The 17,337-nt window shown below is 42.7% G+C and overlaps 2 protein-coding genes across 16 annotated transcripts in view; one reads left to right on the top strand and one right to left on the bottom strand.

Moving 5' to 3' along the window:
* Positions 1-1,466: 1,466 nt before the first annotated feature.
* Positions 1,467-11,493, top strand: nyx (nyctalopin). The gene is made up of 4 exons (XM_031803347.1): positions 1,467-1,534; positions 5,689-5,975; positions 7,371-7,675; positions 8,767-11,493. The coding sequence occupies exons 1-4, from the start codon at positions 1,513-1,515 to the stop codon at positions 9,596-9,598; spliced, it is 1,446 nt and encodes a 481-aa protein (XP_031659207.1). The 5' UTR covers positions 1,467-1,512; the 3' UTR covers positions 9,599-11,493.
* Positions 11,494-14,842: 3,349 nt separating this feature from the next.
* LOC109905169 (peripheral plasma membrane protein CASK) overlaps positions 14,843-17,337 on the bottom strand; it is a 211,574-nt gene continuing 209,079 nt past the window's right edge. For all 15 annotated transcript variants that reach the window (XM_031800690.1, XM_031800747.1, XM_031800735.1 and 12 more), the window contains one exon: positions 14,843-15,134. In XM_031800690.1, coding sequence (XP_031656550.1) covers positions 14,958-15,134 — 177 coding nt within the window. In that variant the 3' untranslated portion in view covers positions 14,843-14,957. The remainder of the gene's footprint in view (positions 15,135-17,337) is intronic.

Genomic DNA, 17,337 nt, shown 5'->3' on the forward strand with positions numbered 1-17,337 from the left:
GTAATCTGACCCCAAATTGGTGGTTAAGAGCCTCTTTAGGAGCATCCGCACTGATTGATGACCTCTGACCTCTTAGGTTAAAAGAGGTGGAAAGCATGCTGGCCGATTTTCCTGGATGTTCTGGACGAATAGGAAGCCTAGATTTGACAACTTGTTCTCCTTGATGAACTGAAGTGGTTGTGGATATAAATTCGTAGATTTGAGCTAGTAGTGTAATCTGAGTTGTGCTGCGTTCTGCTGGGTTACAGGCCTGGCTGTGCTGTTAGCGTAGAGTACTGCTTTACCCCTCTGTTAATCCCTGTCTCTCCATCCATCGCTCCGTTTCTCCATCCATCCCTCAATCTCTCTCTCCTTCCAGGGGATTTGCCATTAAGAGATGGCTTTTGGGAATGTGTGTGTGGTGTGTAGTTAGTGATGAAGCAGACATAAGCACATGCTGACTGGATAAGTACACACATGAATAATATGCACGCACACAGGTTTTAATGACGGTGGGGGTTGCTGTGGTTTAAGTGCAGGAACACACACACACACACACACACACACACACACACACACACACACACACACACACACACACACACACACACACACACACACACACACACACACACACACACACACACACACACACACACACTGGTGTACTCACACTTATCAAACACACACATTCATGCAAATATATCCGCATATACTTGCACTCCCAGACACACACACTCTGCCTCCGTCAGACAGGACCTGTTCGCCTGTTCAGTATGTGGGAGGGATCTCTGCTGACTGACCGGCAGGATGGACGGACAGACAGACAGATGGATGGATAGGAGCACACCTGGATCACACATGGACACAAGTGTCAGACATGATTGACAGGTAAGAACACGTTGTGTGCTTTATGGTATTTTAATACTTTTTACAGTCCTGACATAATTATGACAGAATTATATATAAGTGTGTTGTCACACTATTTATTCGCAGAATTTCCAAATGTAATTTTGGTTTGCCTCCATGTTGATGTTATAATGCAAAATGTCCTTAAAAATAGTTTCATTGTTTGTGTTTTGTAACTTTTGAAGGGTCTTGTGTTTGTGTTGATTTGATTTGAATTGTTACCTATTTTAATGTTGTTTCTCTTGCCATTTACTAAAATGCCAACCTGTTTTTTTGGAACACTGCTTGTAAACTGCCAATATGAAATGAATAGATCTTTTGTTAACTATTAGTAAACTGTTTGTGAATAATTGTATTAGTTCATGTATTTATTGACATTTGTAAATACAGATTTTATATTTAAACATTATAATAAGATGACTGTAATTCTATTTAAATAATGAACAACACAACTTTTAGATTGCTCCATGTAGATAACAAAATTAACATATTAGTACGTAGCAACATCTCTAAGCGTCATACGCAGATCTAACCTGATACAGTGTTGATGTGTTTTAACAGAATTGTGTGTGTGGTTTCAGATCTTCTTTAATCCTGTCATGTCCCAGATGAGAGACTGCAGGGATGATTCTCATTGCTTTCACAGGTCAGTCTCTCACTCATATCGACACCGTCTGTTATTCACTGTTTCTCTCTCTGTTAACGACCTGTTGGAAAGTGTGGATGGATGGAAAAACAAACATAGCTACATACAGTCATGTCAGATCAGTGATTGGCTCTATTAAAAGACTAAGATAACTCAATAAGAAGTTGTGGGTATGTTTAAAGTGGCAATCTGGGATTCAAACAACGACAAAGCGCACACCCCTCCACTTTCTTGGTAAACAGCTGATGGATGGGGCTGGAGAAATATAACCACTCCCAAATTCATACGGGGCTGTAGATTTGATTATTATTATTTATTTATTTCACCTTTATTTAACAAGGTAGGTGAGTTGAGAACAAGTTATCATTTACAACTGTGACTTGGCCAAGATACAGCAAAGCAGTGTGACACAACACAGTTACACATGGAATAAACAAACGTACAGTCAATAACACAATAGAAAAATCTCTATACAGTGTGTGCAAATGTAGTAAGATTAGGGAGGCAAGGCAATAAATAGGCCATAGTGGCAAATAATGACAATTTAATAATTAAACACTGCAGTGATAGATGTGCAGAAGTTGAATGTGCAAGTAGAGATACTGAGGTGCAAAGGAGCAAAAAAACTATAAAAAAACAATATGGGGATGAGGTAGTTGGATGGGCTATTTACAGATGGGCTGTGTACAGGTGCAATGATCTGTAAGCTGCTCTGACAGCTGATGCTTAAAGTTAGTGAGGGAGATATAAGACTGCAGCTTCAGTGATTTTTGCAATTCGTTCCAGTCATTGGCAGAAGAGAACTGGAAGGAAAGGCGGCCAAAGGAGGAGTTGGCTTTAGGGATGACCAGTTAAATATACCCGCTGGAGCATGTGCTACTGGTGGGTGCTGCTATGGTGACCAGTGAGCTGAGATAAGGCGGGCTTTACCTAGCAAAGACTTATAGATGGCCTGGAGCCAGTGGGCTTGGCAACGAATATGAAACGAGGGCCAGCCAACGAGAGCAGGTCGCAGTGGGGGGTAGTATATAGGGCTTTGGTGACAAAATGGATGGCTCTGTGATAGACTACATCCAATTTGCTGAGTAGAGTGTTGGAAGCTATTTTGTAAATGACATCACCGAAGTCAAGGATCGATAGGATAGTCAGTTTTACGAGGCTGGCAGCTTGGCAGCATGAGTGAAGGATGCTTTGTTGCAAAATAGGAAGCCGATTCTAGATTTAATTTTGGATTGGAGACGCTTAATGTGAGTCTGGAAGGAGAGTTTACAGTCTAACCAGACACCTAGGTATTTGTAGTTGTCCACATATTCTAAGTCAGAACCGTGCAGAGTGCTGATGCTGGGCGGGCGGGGAGGTGCAGGCAGCGATCGGTTGAAGAGCATGCATTTCATTTTACTTGCATTTAAGAGCAGTTGGAGGCCACGGAAGGAGTGTTGTATGGCATTGAAGCTCATCAGAAGGTTTGTTAACACAGTGTCCAAAGAAGGGCCAGAAGTATACAGAATGGTGTCGTCTGCGTAGAGGTGGATCAGAGAATCACCAGCAGTAAGAGCGACATCACTGATGTATACAGAGAAAAGAGTCGGCCCGAGAATTGAACCCTGTGGCACCCCCATAGAGACTGCCAGAGGTCCGGACAACAGGCCATCCGATTTGACACACTGAACTCTATCTGAGAAGTAGTTGGTGAACCAGGCATTTGAGAAACCAAGGCTGTTGCAATGGAGTGAATACCAACTGATATTTTAGGTTGTGATGGAGTAAGAATGTTGAACTAAGCTCATGAGGCATTTATAAGTTATGTTTTTCAAGATATCATTCATTTTAAAGCCCAAAAATGTATGTATCAATCCCAGATCGCCCCCTCCTTATGAGTCCATTGACGCACATCAATCAATTAACGTAATATAAAAATCCCCATCAAAATCCATCTGTTTAAACTATAGACATCTGTTTTTTTTTGGTATGGGCTACATCTCAATATACTGCATCCATCTATATCACCCTTCTGGATCTGTGGTGGATTGAGATGCAGCCCATACAAAAAAACATCTGCTGTGGAAAGTGGCGGAGCTACAGAGCTGTTGGTCAGAGCAGGAGACATCCCGAAAATCGGTCTTCTCACAAAAACAAAAAAAAAACGGTTTGGCCTCCAAAAAGAAAATGACCACTCCATGGAAAGTTTTACTCTATGACCCCCACAAGACTTCTCTGAAGGTAACCCGTTTTAAAAGATGTACAGAATTAGTTTTGTGCCATTAAAAAAAAGGGATTAAATATGTGTCACAAAAAATAAATATATTTCCAGATTTAAAAAATATATATATCCTAGAGATAGGACAGACACTTTAAAAACGTATTCCTTATTATTTAAGTTTTGACTCTCTGCGTTGCCATTTATGAATGGGTCATTTGAATCGTTTCAGTGAACTATATTAGTAAAGGCCAAATTCTATATTTTATCAAATTATTTTTGTATATATTTTTTATGATACCTACAGGGGTCTTAAAATTAAAAATCAAATAGCTAAATGATCCAGGGTATCCATGGAGGTTTTGGAGGTTAATGGGCACGGAAAAGAGGCTAGAAAAGCCTATGGTGACATGTCAGTAACACAGCCAGGCACAGCTTTAGCAATGAGTCATAAAATGGTAGGCTATACATGCTTTGGAGTTTCTTTTCATTTTACATTGTAAACATTGTGTGGTTGAGCATATGAATCCAAAAACCAATGTTCTCACACAAAGTTTCACACTTCTTATTGAAATGCCTACTGATGATGCTCATGCGCTGAACATTTTCTCTTGAATCACGTTACATTAATCTAATAGATATACAACAGACATTAGAGGCCCATTCTATTTCCAGTCCATCTATTTCCAGTCCACTAATTCCAGTCCATCTATTTCCAGTCCACTATTTCCAGTCCATCTATTTCCAGTCCATCTATTTCCAGTCCATCTATTTCCAGTCCACTATTTCCAGTCCATCTATTTCCAGTCCATCTATTTCCAGTCCACTATTTCCAGTCCACTATTATTAGATGCCTATTCTATTTCCAGTCCATTAATCCAAACAAGCCTTTGTTAATCCAAACGTGCCCCCCAAACCCCCCACAAAAACCCTGGATACTGGGTTTGATTGAACAGTGGCCCTTAATCTGGAGAGATTTTATTGATTGATCAAATAAAAATCTGCCGTTAAACTCCCAGCAGTCTTACTGTAGCTGGATGAGAGGGTAAAATCCCAGTGCTATTGTTGTATTAACTCATCCCTAATCTGAGTTGCTCTGTCTTAATCACATCATTATTTGACTTGACTGCGGTCTGGTTTGGCATGATGCTAGAACCCTGAGAACAGGCCTAGCTGTCAGGCCACTGTGCTGCGTGACTCCCTTATCAAATCATCACTATATCCACCCTGTGCCCTGGTACACATTTACTCACAACACCACTTTAATCTGGGCAGAGGGAACATTGCAGATCATATCCCCTCCACAACGTGATTCTAATATATACTGTAGTGGGGATTTTCACTTGTCGATAATTATAATGATTAGAATAATTATGATCGCTGGGGCCTTAGTAAGCAGATGCCAACTTCTTTCTGAGCTTTAGGAGCAACCTAGTCCTAGTCTTCCTTCGGTAAAAGTATCTCTAATAAAAAGCAGATGTTCATAACCACTGTATATACCTATGCACTACCTATGCACTACCTATGCACTATGTTTATTAGAATCCACCCTCAAAATACTCATACTTGGTGAGATGAATGTAAGAAAAAGGTGAAGTTTGACATACAGTATGTATCTGTTAATCAGTGATATGGTTTGTTTTGCAACATCTGCGTTGTGTAACATAAGGTTAGGGTTACTGAATGAAAGTCGTAATCCTAAAACTTTCAAATCAGGTCTGGTGAAATCCCCTCTCATCTGCACTGCAGTATTAACCAATCCTTCTCTGCCATCCATCTGTCTGATTCAGCTAAATTCATTTTGAGACATTTTGGGAAATTTATAATTTTGAGAAAAAGATCTTTGTAAATATCTCTTCTCTTACCTTCCCCTCTATCTCCATCATTCCTCCATATGTATCTCTCCTCTTTTCTCCTATTTCTTCCTCTCTCTCTTATCCTCTTATCCTCCCTCTAGTCTCTGTCCTGTGCCTGTTTCCCCAGGCTGCGCTGGCTCTGTGGGCGTGCGCACGCTCCTGCCCAGCCTCTTGCACGTGCACGCTGGAGAAGAGCTGCAGTGTGTTGTGTGACCGCTCTGGCCTACCCGACCTGCCCCGGGAGTTCCCTTGTGAAGCGTCCTCCATCAACCTGGACAAGAACAGCCTTAAGTTCCTGTCTGAGAGGGCCTTTGGTACCCTGCCGTCCCTCAGGTCCCTGTCCCTGGACCACAACAACATCTCCTTCATCACCCCTGGGGCCTTCAAGGTCAGCAGCAGTGGTGTAAAGTGCTTAAGTAAAAATACTTGAAAGTACTACTTAAGTATTTTTGGGGGGTATCTGTACTTTACTTTAAGAATTATATTTTGACAACTTTTACTTTTACTTCACAACATTCCTAAAGAAAATAATGTACTTTTTACTCCATAAATTTACCCTGACAACCAAAAGTACTCATTCCATTTTGAATGCTTAGCAGGACAGGAAAATGGTCTAATTCACACAACATTCACATGAACATCCCTGGTCATCCCTACTGCCTCTGATCTAGCGGACTCCCTAAAAACACATGCTTCGTTTGTAAATGATGTCTGAGTGTTGGAGTGTGTCCCTGGCTATCCGTAAAAACAAAAACAAATGATGCTGGTTTACTTAACATAAGGAATTTCAAATTATTTATACGTTAAGTTTAACTTTTGATACTGAAGTATATTTTAGCAATTACAACCAAATACTTTCAGACTTTTACTCAAGTAGTATTTTACTGGGTGACTTTCTCTTTTACTTGAGTCATTTTCTATTATAGTATCTTTACTTTTACTCAAGTAGTATTTTACTGGGTGACTTTCTCTTTTACTTGAGTCATTTTCTATTATAGTATCTTTACTTTTACTCAAGTAGTATTTTACTGGGTGACTTTCTCTTTTACTTGAGTTATTTTCTATTATAGTATCTTTACTTTTACTCAAGTAGTATTTTACTGGGTGACTTTCTCTTTTACTTGAGTCATTTTCTATTATAGTATCTTTACTTTTACTCAAGTAGTATTTTATTGGGTGACTTTCTCTTTTACTTCGGTCATTTTCTATTAGTAGTATCTTTACTTTTACTCAAGTATGAAAATTGGGTACTTTTTCCACCACTAGTCAGCAGCAACATCTTGACTGTTGTATTCCCAAAAATGTAATAAAAACTGCACTTGTCCTTTTCTCCTAGCACTTTGCCAGTAACTATTTTATTGAGGGAAAATGTACTTACTACGACTGTGATATGTAGTTGGCTCGCATAGCTATCTTAAAGAGAGTTTGCTAAAGAATAAGAGAGTCAGCTGAATTAGTAAAATATCAATGGTAGGTGGAAATGTTTGGTTACAGGTCAGATACAAAGAAACAACATCGGTGACATACTGTACATGTACTATACACACACACCTAACAAACAAAAAATCAAAAAGAGATCCATTACAATCAAGATTACAAATTGTCTTTTTGCTTGAGATTATGTCCTTTTCCTCTCCTGATATTCTGAGCATTTGGTTGATTACATTTTTTCAGTATTATTGATCATGTTTTGACTCTTACTGCTGTACGTGAACAGTTTGGAGTGTATAGAATATATGATTAATATACTACTAACACGTGTATTATTATGATAATTCTCTAGGGTCTGCCCAACCTAGTGGAACTGAAGATGGCCCACAACGAGTACATCCGTTACCTCCACACCCGCACCTTCACCGGGCTCAAACGCCTGGTCCGACTGGACGTGGCCGACTGTAACCTCTTCAACATGCCCGACCGGATCTTTCTAGAAAACTATGCTCTGAAGGAACTGTTCTGCTTCCAGAACAACTTCCGAAGGATTCCCGGAGCTTTCCGCGGGATGGAGAACCTGACCCACGTCTACCTGGAGCGGAACAAGATCGAGGCAGTGGCATATAACTCTCTCCTAGGCCTGGGGAACCTCAGGTAGGTAGCAAGCTGTAACTCTCTCCTAGGCCTGGGGAACCTCAGGTAGGTAGCAAGCTGTAACTCTCTCCTAGGCCTGGGGAACCTCAGGTAGGTAGCAAGCTGTAACTCTCTCCTAGGCCTGGGGAACCTCAGGTAGGTAGCAAGCTGTAACTCTCTCCTAGGCCTGGGGAACCTCAGGTAGGTAGCAAGCTGTAACTCTCTCCTATGCCTGGGGAACCTCAGGTAGGTAGCAAGCTGTAACTCTCTCCTAGGCCTGGGGAACCTCAGGTAGGTAGCAAGCTGTAACTCAGAGAGAGAGAGAGAGGAGAGGCAGACTCTGTTCACTGTTGGCTGCTTTTGGCAAGAAGTTCTTTAAACATTTCAACCATGTTGATCTTTATTCAATTTGTACAGTTATAAAACCTTTGAAGCCAAATTGGTGCAAAGACAAAATAATGTCAAAACATTATAACTAGCATTATCTTATTGGCGCCGGAGAAGAAGACTGACGTTTTTACGATAATGTCAAAACATTATAACTAGCATTATCTTGTTGGCGCCGGAGAAGAAGACTGACGTTTTTACGATAATGTCAAAACATTATAACTAGCATTATCTTGTTGGCGCCGGAGAAGAAGACTGACGTTTTTACGATAATGTCAAAACATTATAACTAGCATTATCTTGTTGGCGCCGGAGAAGAAGACTGACGTTTTTACGTGTCCCCAACCGATAGTTTTTGTTTGTTTGTTTATTTGCGTTGTTTGTAACTTATTTTTTCAACTTATTTTGTGCATAATGTTGACGCTACTGTATTGTTATTTTACTGCTGCTCTTTAATTACTCTTTATCTTATTCTTATCCGGATTTTTTTAAACTGCATTGTTGGTTAGGGGCTCGTAAGTAAGCATGTCACTGTAAGGTCTACTACACCTGTTGTATTCGGCGCATGTGACTAATACAATTTGATTTGATTAGATTTTTGACAAACTTCTTGGTGAGCAGAGAACATTGAGCCGACATTTCTTTCTCTCTTTGTCTGGATAATTCGTTATCCTGTTCTTTTTAGATGTGCATAATCACACTTCTCATTTCCCAAAACCCGTCAGGTACCTGAACCTCCAGGAGAACCGCATCAACGTGATCCACGACCAGTCCTTTCAGGACCTCATGCGCCTGGAGAACTTCTACCTCAACGACAACCTGCTGTCTGAGCTGCCTCGGGTGGCCTTCAAGGGCCTTAGCCGCCTCAAGATGCTCAACCTGGGGGGCAACCAGTTCACCAACATCTCCAAGACCTGGTTCAGCGACCTGGTGGAGCTGGAGGTCCTCTACCTGGACCGCAACCGCCTGGTCTATATCGAGGAGGGCTCCTTTGAGAACCTGACCAGTCTGATCACCCTCCACCTCAACAGCAACAACCTTAGTTCCCTGCCCTTCCCTGTCTTCCAGCCTGTCTACTTCATCGGACGCCTTTACCTCTTCAGGAACCCCTGGGAATGTGACTGCTCTCTGGAGTATCTTAAGGAGTGGATGGAGAGTTATAAGTTGGTCCGGGACATCCCCTGCGCCTCCCCGTCCTCCGTGGTCGGCCTGGATCTGAGCGAGGTAGTCTTCGCCAGGGTGAATGGGTCGTGCCTGGATCCGGGGGAGCTGAACCTGACCACAATGTCTTCGGAGATCCTCTCGACCACGGAGAACCGTTTCAACAGCCTGATCTCCAAGCTGCTCCAGCAGGAGCTCAGGGAAGAGGTGGGGAATGGGACGGAGAGCCTGAGGAACGGGACTCTGCTGGACGCCGCAGAGGGACTCAGCGCTGGGATCAAAGGGGCAGACGTCAGCCAATCACTGGTCTCATTGTTGGTGATGTGGTGTGTCTTCTGGATGACAATTGGCCAATCGGATGTGGATTTCCTGTTTGGGCATGTGACTGGGACCTGAGAGATGGAAGAATGTGTTTCGTAAAATTGGGTGATTTCTTCCCCCATTGAGAGGAAAGCTGTTTAGAATGAAGGACGCTACAGACAAGTCAATCTTGTTTGAGTATCTGACTGTCCAATGAAGTCTTGTGGAGTATGTGAGTTTCCTGCTGATGAAAACTCACATTTGTTTGTTGTTCATCCTTTTTAAATGAAAGGAATCAGTAATACAACAGGTTCAGATCACATGGATACAGGCTGAACTGAGAGGGTGGCTCATGTAAAACACTGAACTGCTTGATATTTGACAGCACATATTTGTCTTGTTAGTACATTCCATGAATGTCCATGAAACCATGGATTATTGCAATGGTTTAGATTTCAATACCTTCCTCGTGTTACATAACATTCTCTAATGAATGATAGCATTCATATGATATAATATTTAAAACACGAATGTGTTCCCTGTAACATTAATAAACATGATTCTAATTCATATAAATGTGTAAAAGTTGACAGGTCAAGTCCTCAGCGCCTTTATATTCTCCACAGATATTCTCTCATTCTTCTTGTTTTAATCATTCAACTCAGTAAATGTAGAATGTGCAGCTTTTCATAAATGCATTAATCTTCTTACAGCGTGCTCCTCTTTGCCTTGTAAGCCTCTGTCTAGTCTAGCACAATGTAATGGAGGGAGTTTATCATTACGTTTTGCCTCTTATGTGTACCTGATTTCCCTTATGTATATACAGCATGTTGTTTAGTCAATAGGGAACATGATCAAAAAGACAGAATGAACTGCATTCTTTGGGATGATCGACAGTACTGTGTTGACTGTCACATGACAATGTATCAATGGACTATCAAAGCACTCCCTTTTTGCATTAGAGTTGTACTGTTGATGATGCAGCATTACATTTCATACACAGTCTCTGTGCACAGTAAATATGCAATTTTGCATATGGGTGTGCATATCAACACCTATCTTTCTGTTTAAATAGGTACAACTATCCATGATTTGATATGTATAGAAACACATGTTTCCTATGAACACAATGTTTGCTAAATACTGCTTGCCAAACCAGTGATTTAGTTAAATGGTGTTCGTTGGCATAATATAATGATTAATATTGACCTTACTCCTTCACAGAGCAATGTCTACTAAACTCTTAACACACAACCTTACTCCTACACATGATTTAGGGCTTAGATTCAATCTGTTTCGAGGAAGAGCCTTGTTATAGCACAATGAAAGTGTAAAGGTCATTATCCGATTGAGCCGACATATACAAGGGCACATTGTCTTTTAATTTCAATCACCCTATAGCGCCGATCTTTCACGCTACGGATCTAATCTAGGTCTTAGATTTACGTCCAACAGTTTGAACTCTGACCCTGATTCGATAAGGATGTCCTTTTAGCCGAGTGGAAACGTCAACCCACCCGGTGAAGTAATGGTGAATCTGCTGTTAATGTGAGATGAGGTCTATATGGGCGACAAACTCCTGTTATGGGCTGGACGCTGCAAGGCCATGGTGTCATATTAGATTTACTTTATGTATTATTACCATGTATTATATAATGCATTAATGTATTTATTTAATGTATTAATGTTGGTGTTATTTTTTAAATTATAAACTGCTGAGATTATATTTCTCAATTTTTGTATTTGGACTGAACCACTAGGGAACTGGATGAGGAGGGTGATGGTGTGGTCTGACCGTGATCATGATAATGAGCTAGGTGGAGTTTTCTCCATTTTACTTGCAACCGTCCAGCTCTTTCTGATCTAACCCTAAGGGGTCTTCAAAAAGTGTCTAAAGTTTAGAGGTTAACTGGGAGTGAACGTGTGATAGAGATGAACTGGGCTTAAAGTAGAATGGTTAGACGCTGCTTGTGAACCTGAATAAACATCATGTTCTGTGTGTGTGTGTGTGTGTGTGTGTGTGTGTGTGTGTGTGTGTGTGTGTGTGTGTGTGTGTGTGTGTGTGTGTGTGTGTGTGTGTGTGTGTGTGTGTGTGTGTGTGTGTGTGTGTGTGTGTGTGTGTGTGTGTGTGTGTGTGTGTGTGTGTGTGTGAGTGTGAGAGAGTCACAGGCGCAGGTAACATTTTCAACACAAAAGGAAATATATATATTTTTAAATCATATTGAAGAACTTTATCATTGTAGATTATTTTACACTGGGGCAGTCATACATATATCATCATCAGTCATATTTCATATACAGAGTTATTCATATACACAAACTGCCTACTGTTCCTTTGCAAAGCCTTCACCTTGCAAAATGCAGTGTGTACACATCCTTTTTGATCCAGAATACAAATCAGGGTTAATCTATCGTTGATTAAACTGAATTAAAACATTAGTACTCTCAGACAACACATTTCTGAAATGGCAAAACAGGAATCAGTTGTAATTTGACCCCCTCCTCTTAATTTTCTTATACAACAAATCAGGACAATTTTATTTTAACAAACACATCGATCTCGCTACCATGGTCGATTTGGAAAAATCTGTTGTTTTAGAAATGTCGTCTGAAATGCCAAGGGATGTGCATAGGCTTCAAGGTTATTTTTGATGGTTATTTCCTGTTCCCCTTGCTTCCATTGGTCAAGTGGAGTCTTCCAGACGCGTGGAATGTTGGTGGAATGTTGGTTTTCAGTAGAGAGTGCTTTTTTTTACAGCAGGACACTGGGAACACCGATGGACTGACCTTGACGGACAGATGGCGTGTAAGCTTGCGAATGTCCAACATGCACGAGACCTCATTCAAATCTCTAAAACATTTTCTGGATTTGTTTAGAAGAGACAGTATCTTGTGGAGGTGTGAGTGTGTGTCTGCAGGGGAGAGGGGTGGCGGTGGCTAGGGTGATAACATGTACAGTCAAAATGAAGCAAGATGAAACTGAACTACATTACCTGAATAATGATAGAGTGAGCTTAGAGAAAGTTCACAATAAAGGCTAATACATAGAGCTGAGGGATTAGTGCTTTTCTAGGTCGGGTCGGTTTTGGTTTGATTCTTAAAAAATAATCACAGTTTTCGATTTTGGTTTGAATTATTATTATTTGATTTGAAATGCATTCTGAAATAATGACCTTTTTTTTCCTTCATTTGAATGGAATTTCCAAAGCCCAAAATTGTGAACATTCTTATTGCGAAAACATTCCAAATAATTCCATTGTCTCGGTCAGGTCTACATTGAGTAGACATCGATAGAAACATAGGAAATGACTCTGAAGTAAATACAATATTCAAAGTCATCTTATCGCTGTTCAGGCCGTAGCAGTCAGCCAGATAACGTTTTCTCTGTTCTCCCCATATTGTTCTGTCTTTAGTCAAATAATATTTGCTTGATGAAAGCTACAACTCCCTTCATCCAAGTGGCCCACATAGTTCTTGAGCTGATTTATTTGGTGAATTATTTGATTTCTCTCTAGAGAAACAGTGCATTTGGGCTCACACAAAATAATTAACTAAATTAAATTCAAGTTATTGAACCTACATCTTGTTGAAAAATGTCGAAAATCACCCGAAATGAATCTCTCAGCACTACTAATAAAGGAGAGGAGTAAAGGATCAATACAGAGGTGTTTGAGAGCCAGATAAACGGAGGCTGGAGTGTTTGTGTGGTTTTCTTCAGTCTGTCCAGCGAGAGAGAAAGAGAATATGTAGGAAAAGAGCTGCAACACAGAGACAGCTGACACATCGATCACACCGACAGCATCACTGCGCAAAATGATACACAGCGTCATCTGGATGTGTGCAACAAAAAGTTCAACATTCACCTTCTGCTACCATTTCTGTCAAACCGTCTAGCATGCACACGTTTAATATATCCAATGTATTTTACCACACAGAACGCATTACAACTGCCTCTGAAAAACAATGCTGCAAGGCAAACGCAGCGTACCATTGGAAATGAATGTACTTCTGGTGTACGGAAATGCAATGACACTGTGGGTGTAATCGAGGACAAAAAAAAACTCAACATCCATGAAGGATGGGGTAATGGGGCCACAGCCGGTAACAGGATGCAGAAGGCTGCAGTGCACTACAAGGGGAGGAGATATAGTACTGTCTCTTTAAAACAAACTTCTACAAAAATGTTGCCTCCTAGCTAATACAGACATGACTATATCTATTTGTTTATACAACACTACGGCTAGGTAGTCTGTAAGGGCAGAATCTCATCGGCTGCTGCAGGTCATAATGCAGTAGATGGAGGATTTCAATTGACGGCTGAAGGTCATGTGCAGTACACAGAGGTTTCTGATTGGTTGAGGTGCTTTTCTTTTCCTGAAGGAATGATGTGAGTTTTTCATAGAGAATAATAGAGGCCTCAAGTGACCAAAAGGTCCTATTAGCATGGGCAGCTAAGGGCTTCCACCATGCTTCGGTCATTTTAAAGTAGTCAAAGTAGTCAGCTGGGTGGAGATTCCGATGGGTTGTTTCTTCAATGGTGCTGCCCATGCTGTCACAGATGCGATAATGGCACAGCTATAAAGAGGAGTCCTCTATCTTTATGGAGTTTTCACAGAGATGCATCGCTGAGGAGGGGGAGAAGGGGAGGGGGAGCTAAAGAGAAGTCATTGGGGAGGGGAGGGGAGGGGAGGGGGAGCTAAAGAGAAGTCATTGGGGAGGGGAGGGGAGGGGAGGGGAATGGGAGGGGAGGTGAGGGGAGGGGAGGGGAGGGGAGGGGAGGGGAGGGGAGGGGGAGCTAAAGATAATTCATTGGGGAGGGGAGGGGAGGGGAGGGGAGGGGAGGGGAGGGGAGGGGAGGGGAGGGGAGGGGAGGGGAGGGGAGGGGAGGGGGAGCTAAAGAGAAGTCATTGGGGAGGGGAGGGGAGGGGAGGGGAGGGGATGGGAGGGGAGGGGAGGGGAGGGGAGGGGAGGGGAGGGGAGGGGGAGCTAAAGAGAAGTCATTGGGGAGGGGAGGGGAGGGGAGGGGAGGGGAGGGGAGGGGAGGGGAGGGGAGGGGAGGGGAGGGGAGGGGAGGGGAGGGGAGGGGAGGGGAGGGGAGGGGAGGGGAGGGGGAGCTAAAGAGAAGTCATTGGGGAGGGGAGGGGAGAGGTGTTGTCCATAAAGGTCCAGTAGGACAGAGAGGGGAGGGGAGGGGAGGGGAGGGGAGGGGAGGGGAGGGGAGGGGAGGGGAGGGGAGGGGAGGGGAGGGGAGGGGAGGGGAGGGGAGGGGAGGGGAGGGGAGGGGAGGGGAGGGGAGAGGTGTTGTCCATAAAGGTCCAGTAGGACAGAGAGGGGAGGGGAGGGGAGGGGGAGAAAGCAGAGGAGAGGAGAGGACGAGAGGAGAGGACGAGAGGAGAGGAGGAGAGGAGAGGAGGAGAAAGCAGAGGAGAGGAGAGGAGGGCTTTGTGTTTTTTCCTCAGTAGACCCAGGACACAGGGATCCACTGTGCGTTGGTACAGACCAGGTCTATAGCCTCCTCTAGGTGTCTGATGGTCTCATCTATCTCGTTGTTGATTATGGTCTGGTCAAAGTAATGGGCATAGGTCTTCTGGAGAATTTCTGACTCCTTCTGAAGATGCTGCAATGATTCGTCCTACAGAGAGAGAAAAAGAGGGGGGAGGAGCGAGAGAACGAGAGAGACATAATAAGACACAGACAGAGATGTGATGCCAATAAAGCAGTTTTAAATTAAACTGACAGAGAAAGAGTGAGTGTGTAGAGTGGACGAGTAGGGATTCAGGACAGTGCTTCAGTAGGCCTGGCCCTGGTGTCCTCAGTAAGAGGAGACTGGAGGAGAGAATTGAGCTGGTTTACTGAGGTAATACTACCACACAATAGACGACTACTGACTATGGCCAGCGTTTTCTCTACTCATACTTACTGGCAGCCTCCTGCACCACCTGGGGAGCTGAGAGCCAGTCAACCGAACGCAAGAGAAACGGAAAAATAGAAGCACACAAATACTACATGCAAAATAAACCAGTGAAGAAAGCGATGAGAGAAGAAAAAGAAAATGTCGGAGTGCAGAAAAAAAGAAGAGTGCCAAGAGAGTCATGATACCCAGAAACCTAGGGTCAAACAGGGAAATGGTTCCAGTTGTTTTTCTACCTTTAATTTTTCCCATAGGGGATTTTATTAACACTTAAAATAAAGGGCCGTGTTTAGTTTAGGCTCACCCTGTTGTGACATTTTGATAACCATGTAAATCTCTTTAGGTCAAGGTGACTTTTATTCATATATTTGCCTGTATTTCTCCCCCAAAAACATGGCTATCGTAAAGAACTACAAATGCCATAATGATCTGGACGAAACTGCCGAGGCAAAGGTAAGAATATCTGGATTAACTATCTAATGTTAACTAAACGTAGTAATGAATAAATAGGCTACATTTCTTTAAATGGACAATTCTGTGAACTGTCTTGTGCAAGTTTTAAATGGACACAATACCTGTTAGCAAAGGTGTCAGCTAGAGATGACATGCAGGAGCTTGCAGGGATTTATAGTTTTGCATGATGTCTACTTTGATGCAAATTAGCATTTTCAAATCTGAGAGTAAATAGAGCAGAATATATTGATAAAAGTCACCTTGTCTGAGAGAGATTTACATGTTTATCAAAACATCACACCAGAGTAAACCTACACAAAACACAGCCCTTATATTAAGTGTTTCTAAAATCCCCTATGGGAAAAATGAATGGTGGAAAATGATTGGAACCATTTCCCTGTTTGAGCGCAAGGTTTTATAGGTATTATGACACCTCCACTGTGTGGCTCTATAGCTGCAGTGTCCCCAGTTTATAGCTGCAGTGTCCCCAGTTTATAGCTGCAGTGTCCCCAGTTTATAGCTGCAGTGTCCCCAGTTTATAGCTGCAGTGTCCCCAGTTTATAGCTGCAGTGTCCCCAGTTTATAGTGCAGTGTCCCCAGTCTATAGCTGCAGTTTCCCCATTCTATAGCTGCAGTGTCCCCAGTTTATAGCTGCCCAGTGTCCCCAGTTTATAGCTGCAGTGTCCCCAGTTCTATAGCTGCAGTTTCCCCATTCTATAGCTGCAGTGTCCCCAGTCTATAGCTGCAGTGTCCCCAGTTTATAGCTGCAGTGTCCCCAGTTTATAGCTGCAGTGTCCCCAGTTTATAGCTGCAGTGTCCCCAGTTTATAGCTGCAGTGTCCCCAGTTTATAGCTGCAGTGTCCCCAGTTTATAGCTGCAGTGTCCCCAGTTTATAGCTGCAGTGTCCCCAGTTTATAGCTGAAGTGTCCCCAGTTTATAGCTGCAGTGTCCCCAGTCTATAGCTGCAGTGTCCCCAGTTTATAGCTGACAGTGTCCCCAGTTTATAGCTGCAGTGTCCCCAGTTTATAGCTGCAGTGTCCCCAGTCTATAGCTGCAGTGTCCCCAGTTTATAGCTGCAGTGTCCCCAGTTTATAGCTGCAGTGTCCCCAGTTTATAGCTGCTAGTGTCCCCAGTCTATAGCTGCAGTGTCCCCAGTTTATAGCTGCAGTGTCCCCAGTTTTATAGCTGCAGTGTCCCCAGTTTATAGCTGCAGTGTCCCCAGTCTATAGCTGCAGTGTCCCCAGTCTATAGCTGCAGTGTCCCCAGTCTATAGCTGCAGTGTCCCCAGTTTATAGCTGCAGTGTCCCCCAGTCTATAGCTGCAGTGTCCCCAGTTTATAGCTGCAGTGTCCCCAGTTTATAGCTGCAGTGTCCCCAGTTTATAGCTGCAGTGTCCCCAGTTTATAGCTGCAGTGTCCCCAGTTTATAGCTGCAGTGTCCCCCAGTTTATAGCTGCAGTGTCCCCAGTTTAT

Source organism: Oncorhynchus kisutch, linkage group LG2 (assembly GCF_002021735.2).
Source record: "Oncorhynchus kisutch isolate 150728-3 linkage group LG2, Okis_V2, whole genome shotgun sequence".
NCBI lineage: Eukaryota > Metazoa > Chordata > Actinopteri > Salmoniformes > Salmonidae > Oncorhynchus > Oncorhynchus kisutch.

Bases quoted from the DNA above. Each gene is read 5' to 3' on its own strand.
- nyx (XM_031803347.1), top strand. From the start codon at position 1,513: ATGATTCTCATTGCTTTCACAG. The intron at 1,535-5,688 runs GTCAGTCTCTCA...TCCTCCCTCTAG, and splicing joins GATTCTCATTGCTTTCACAG to TCTCTGTCCTGTGCCTGTTT. The intron at 7,676-8,766 runs GTAGGTAGCAAG...AAAACCCGTCAG, and splicing joins CTAGGCCTGGGGAACCTCAG to GTACCTGAACCTCCAGGAGA.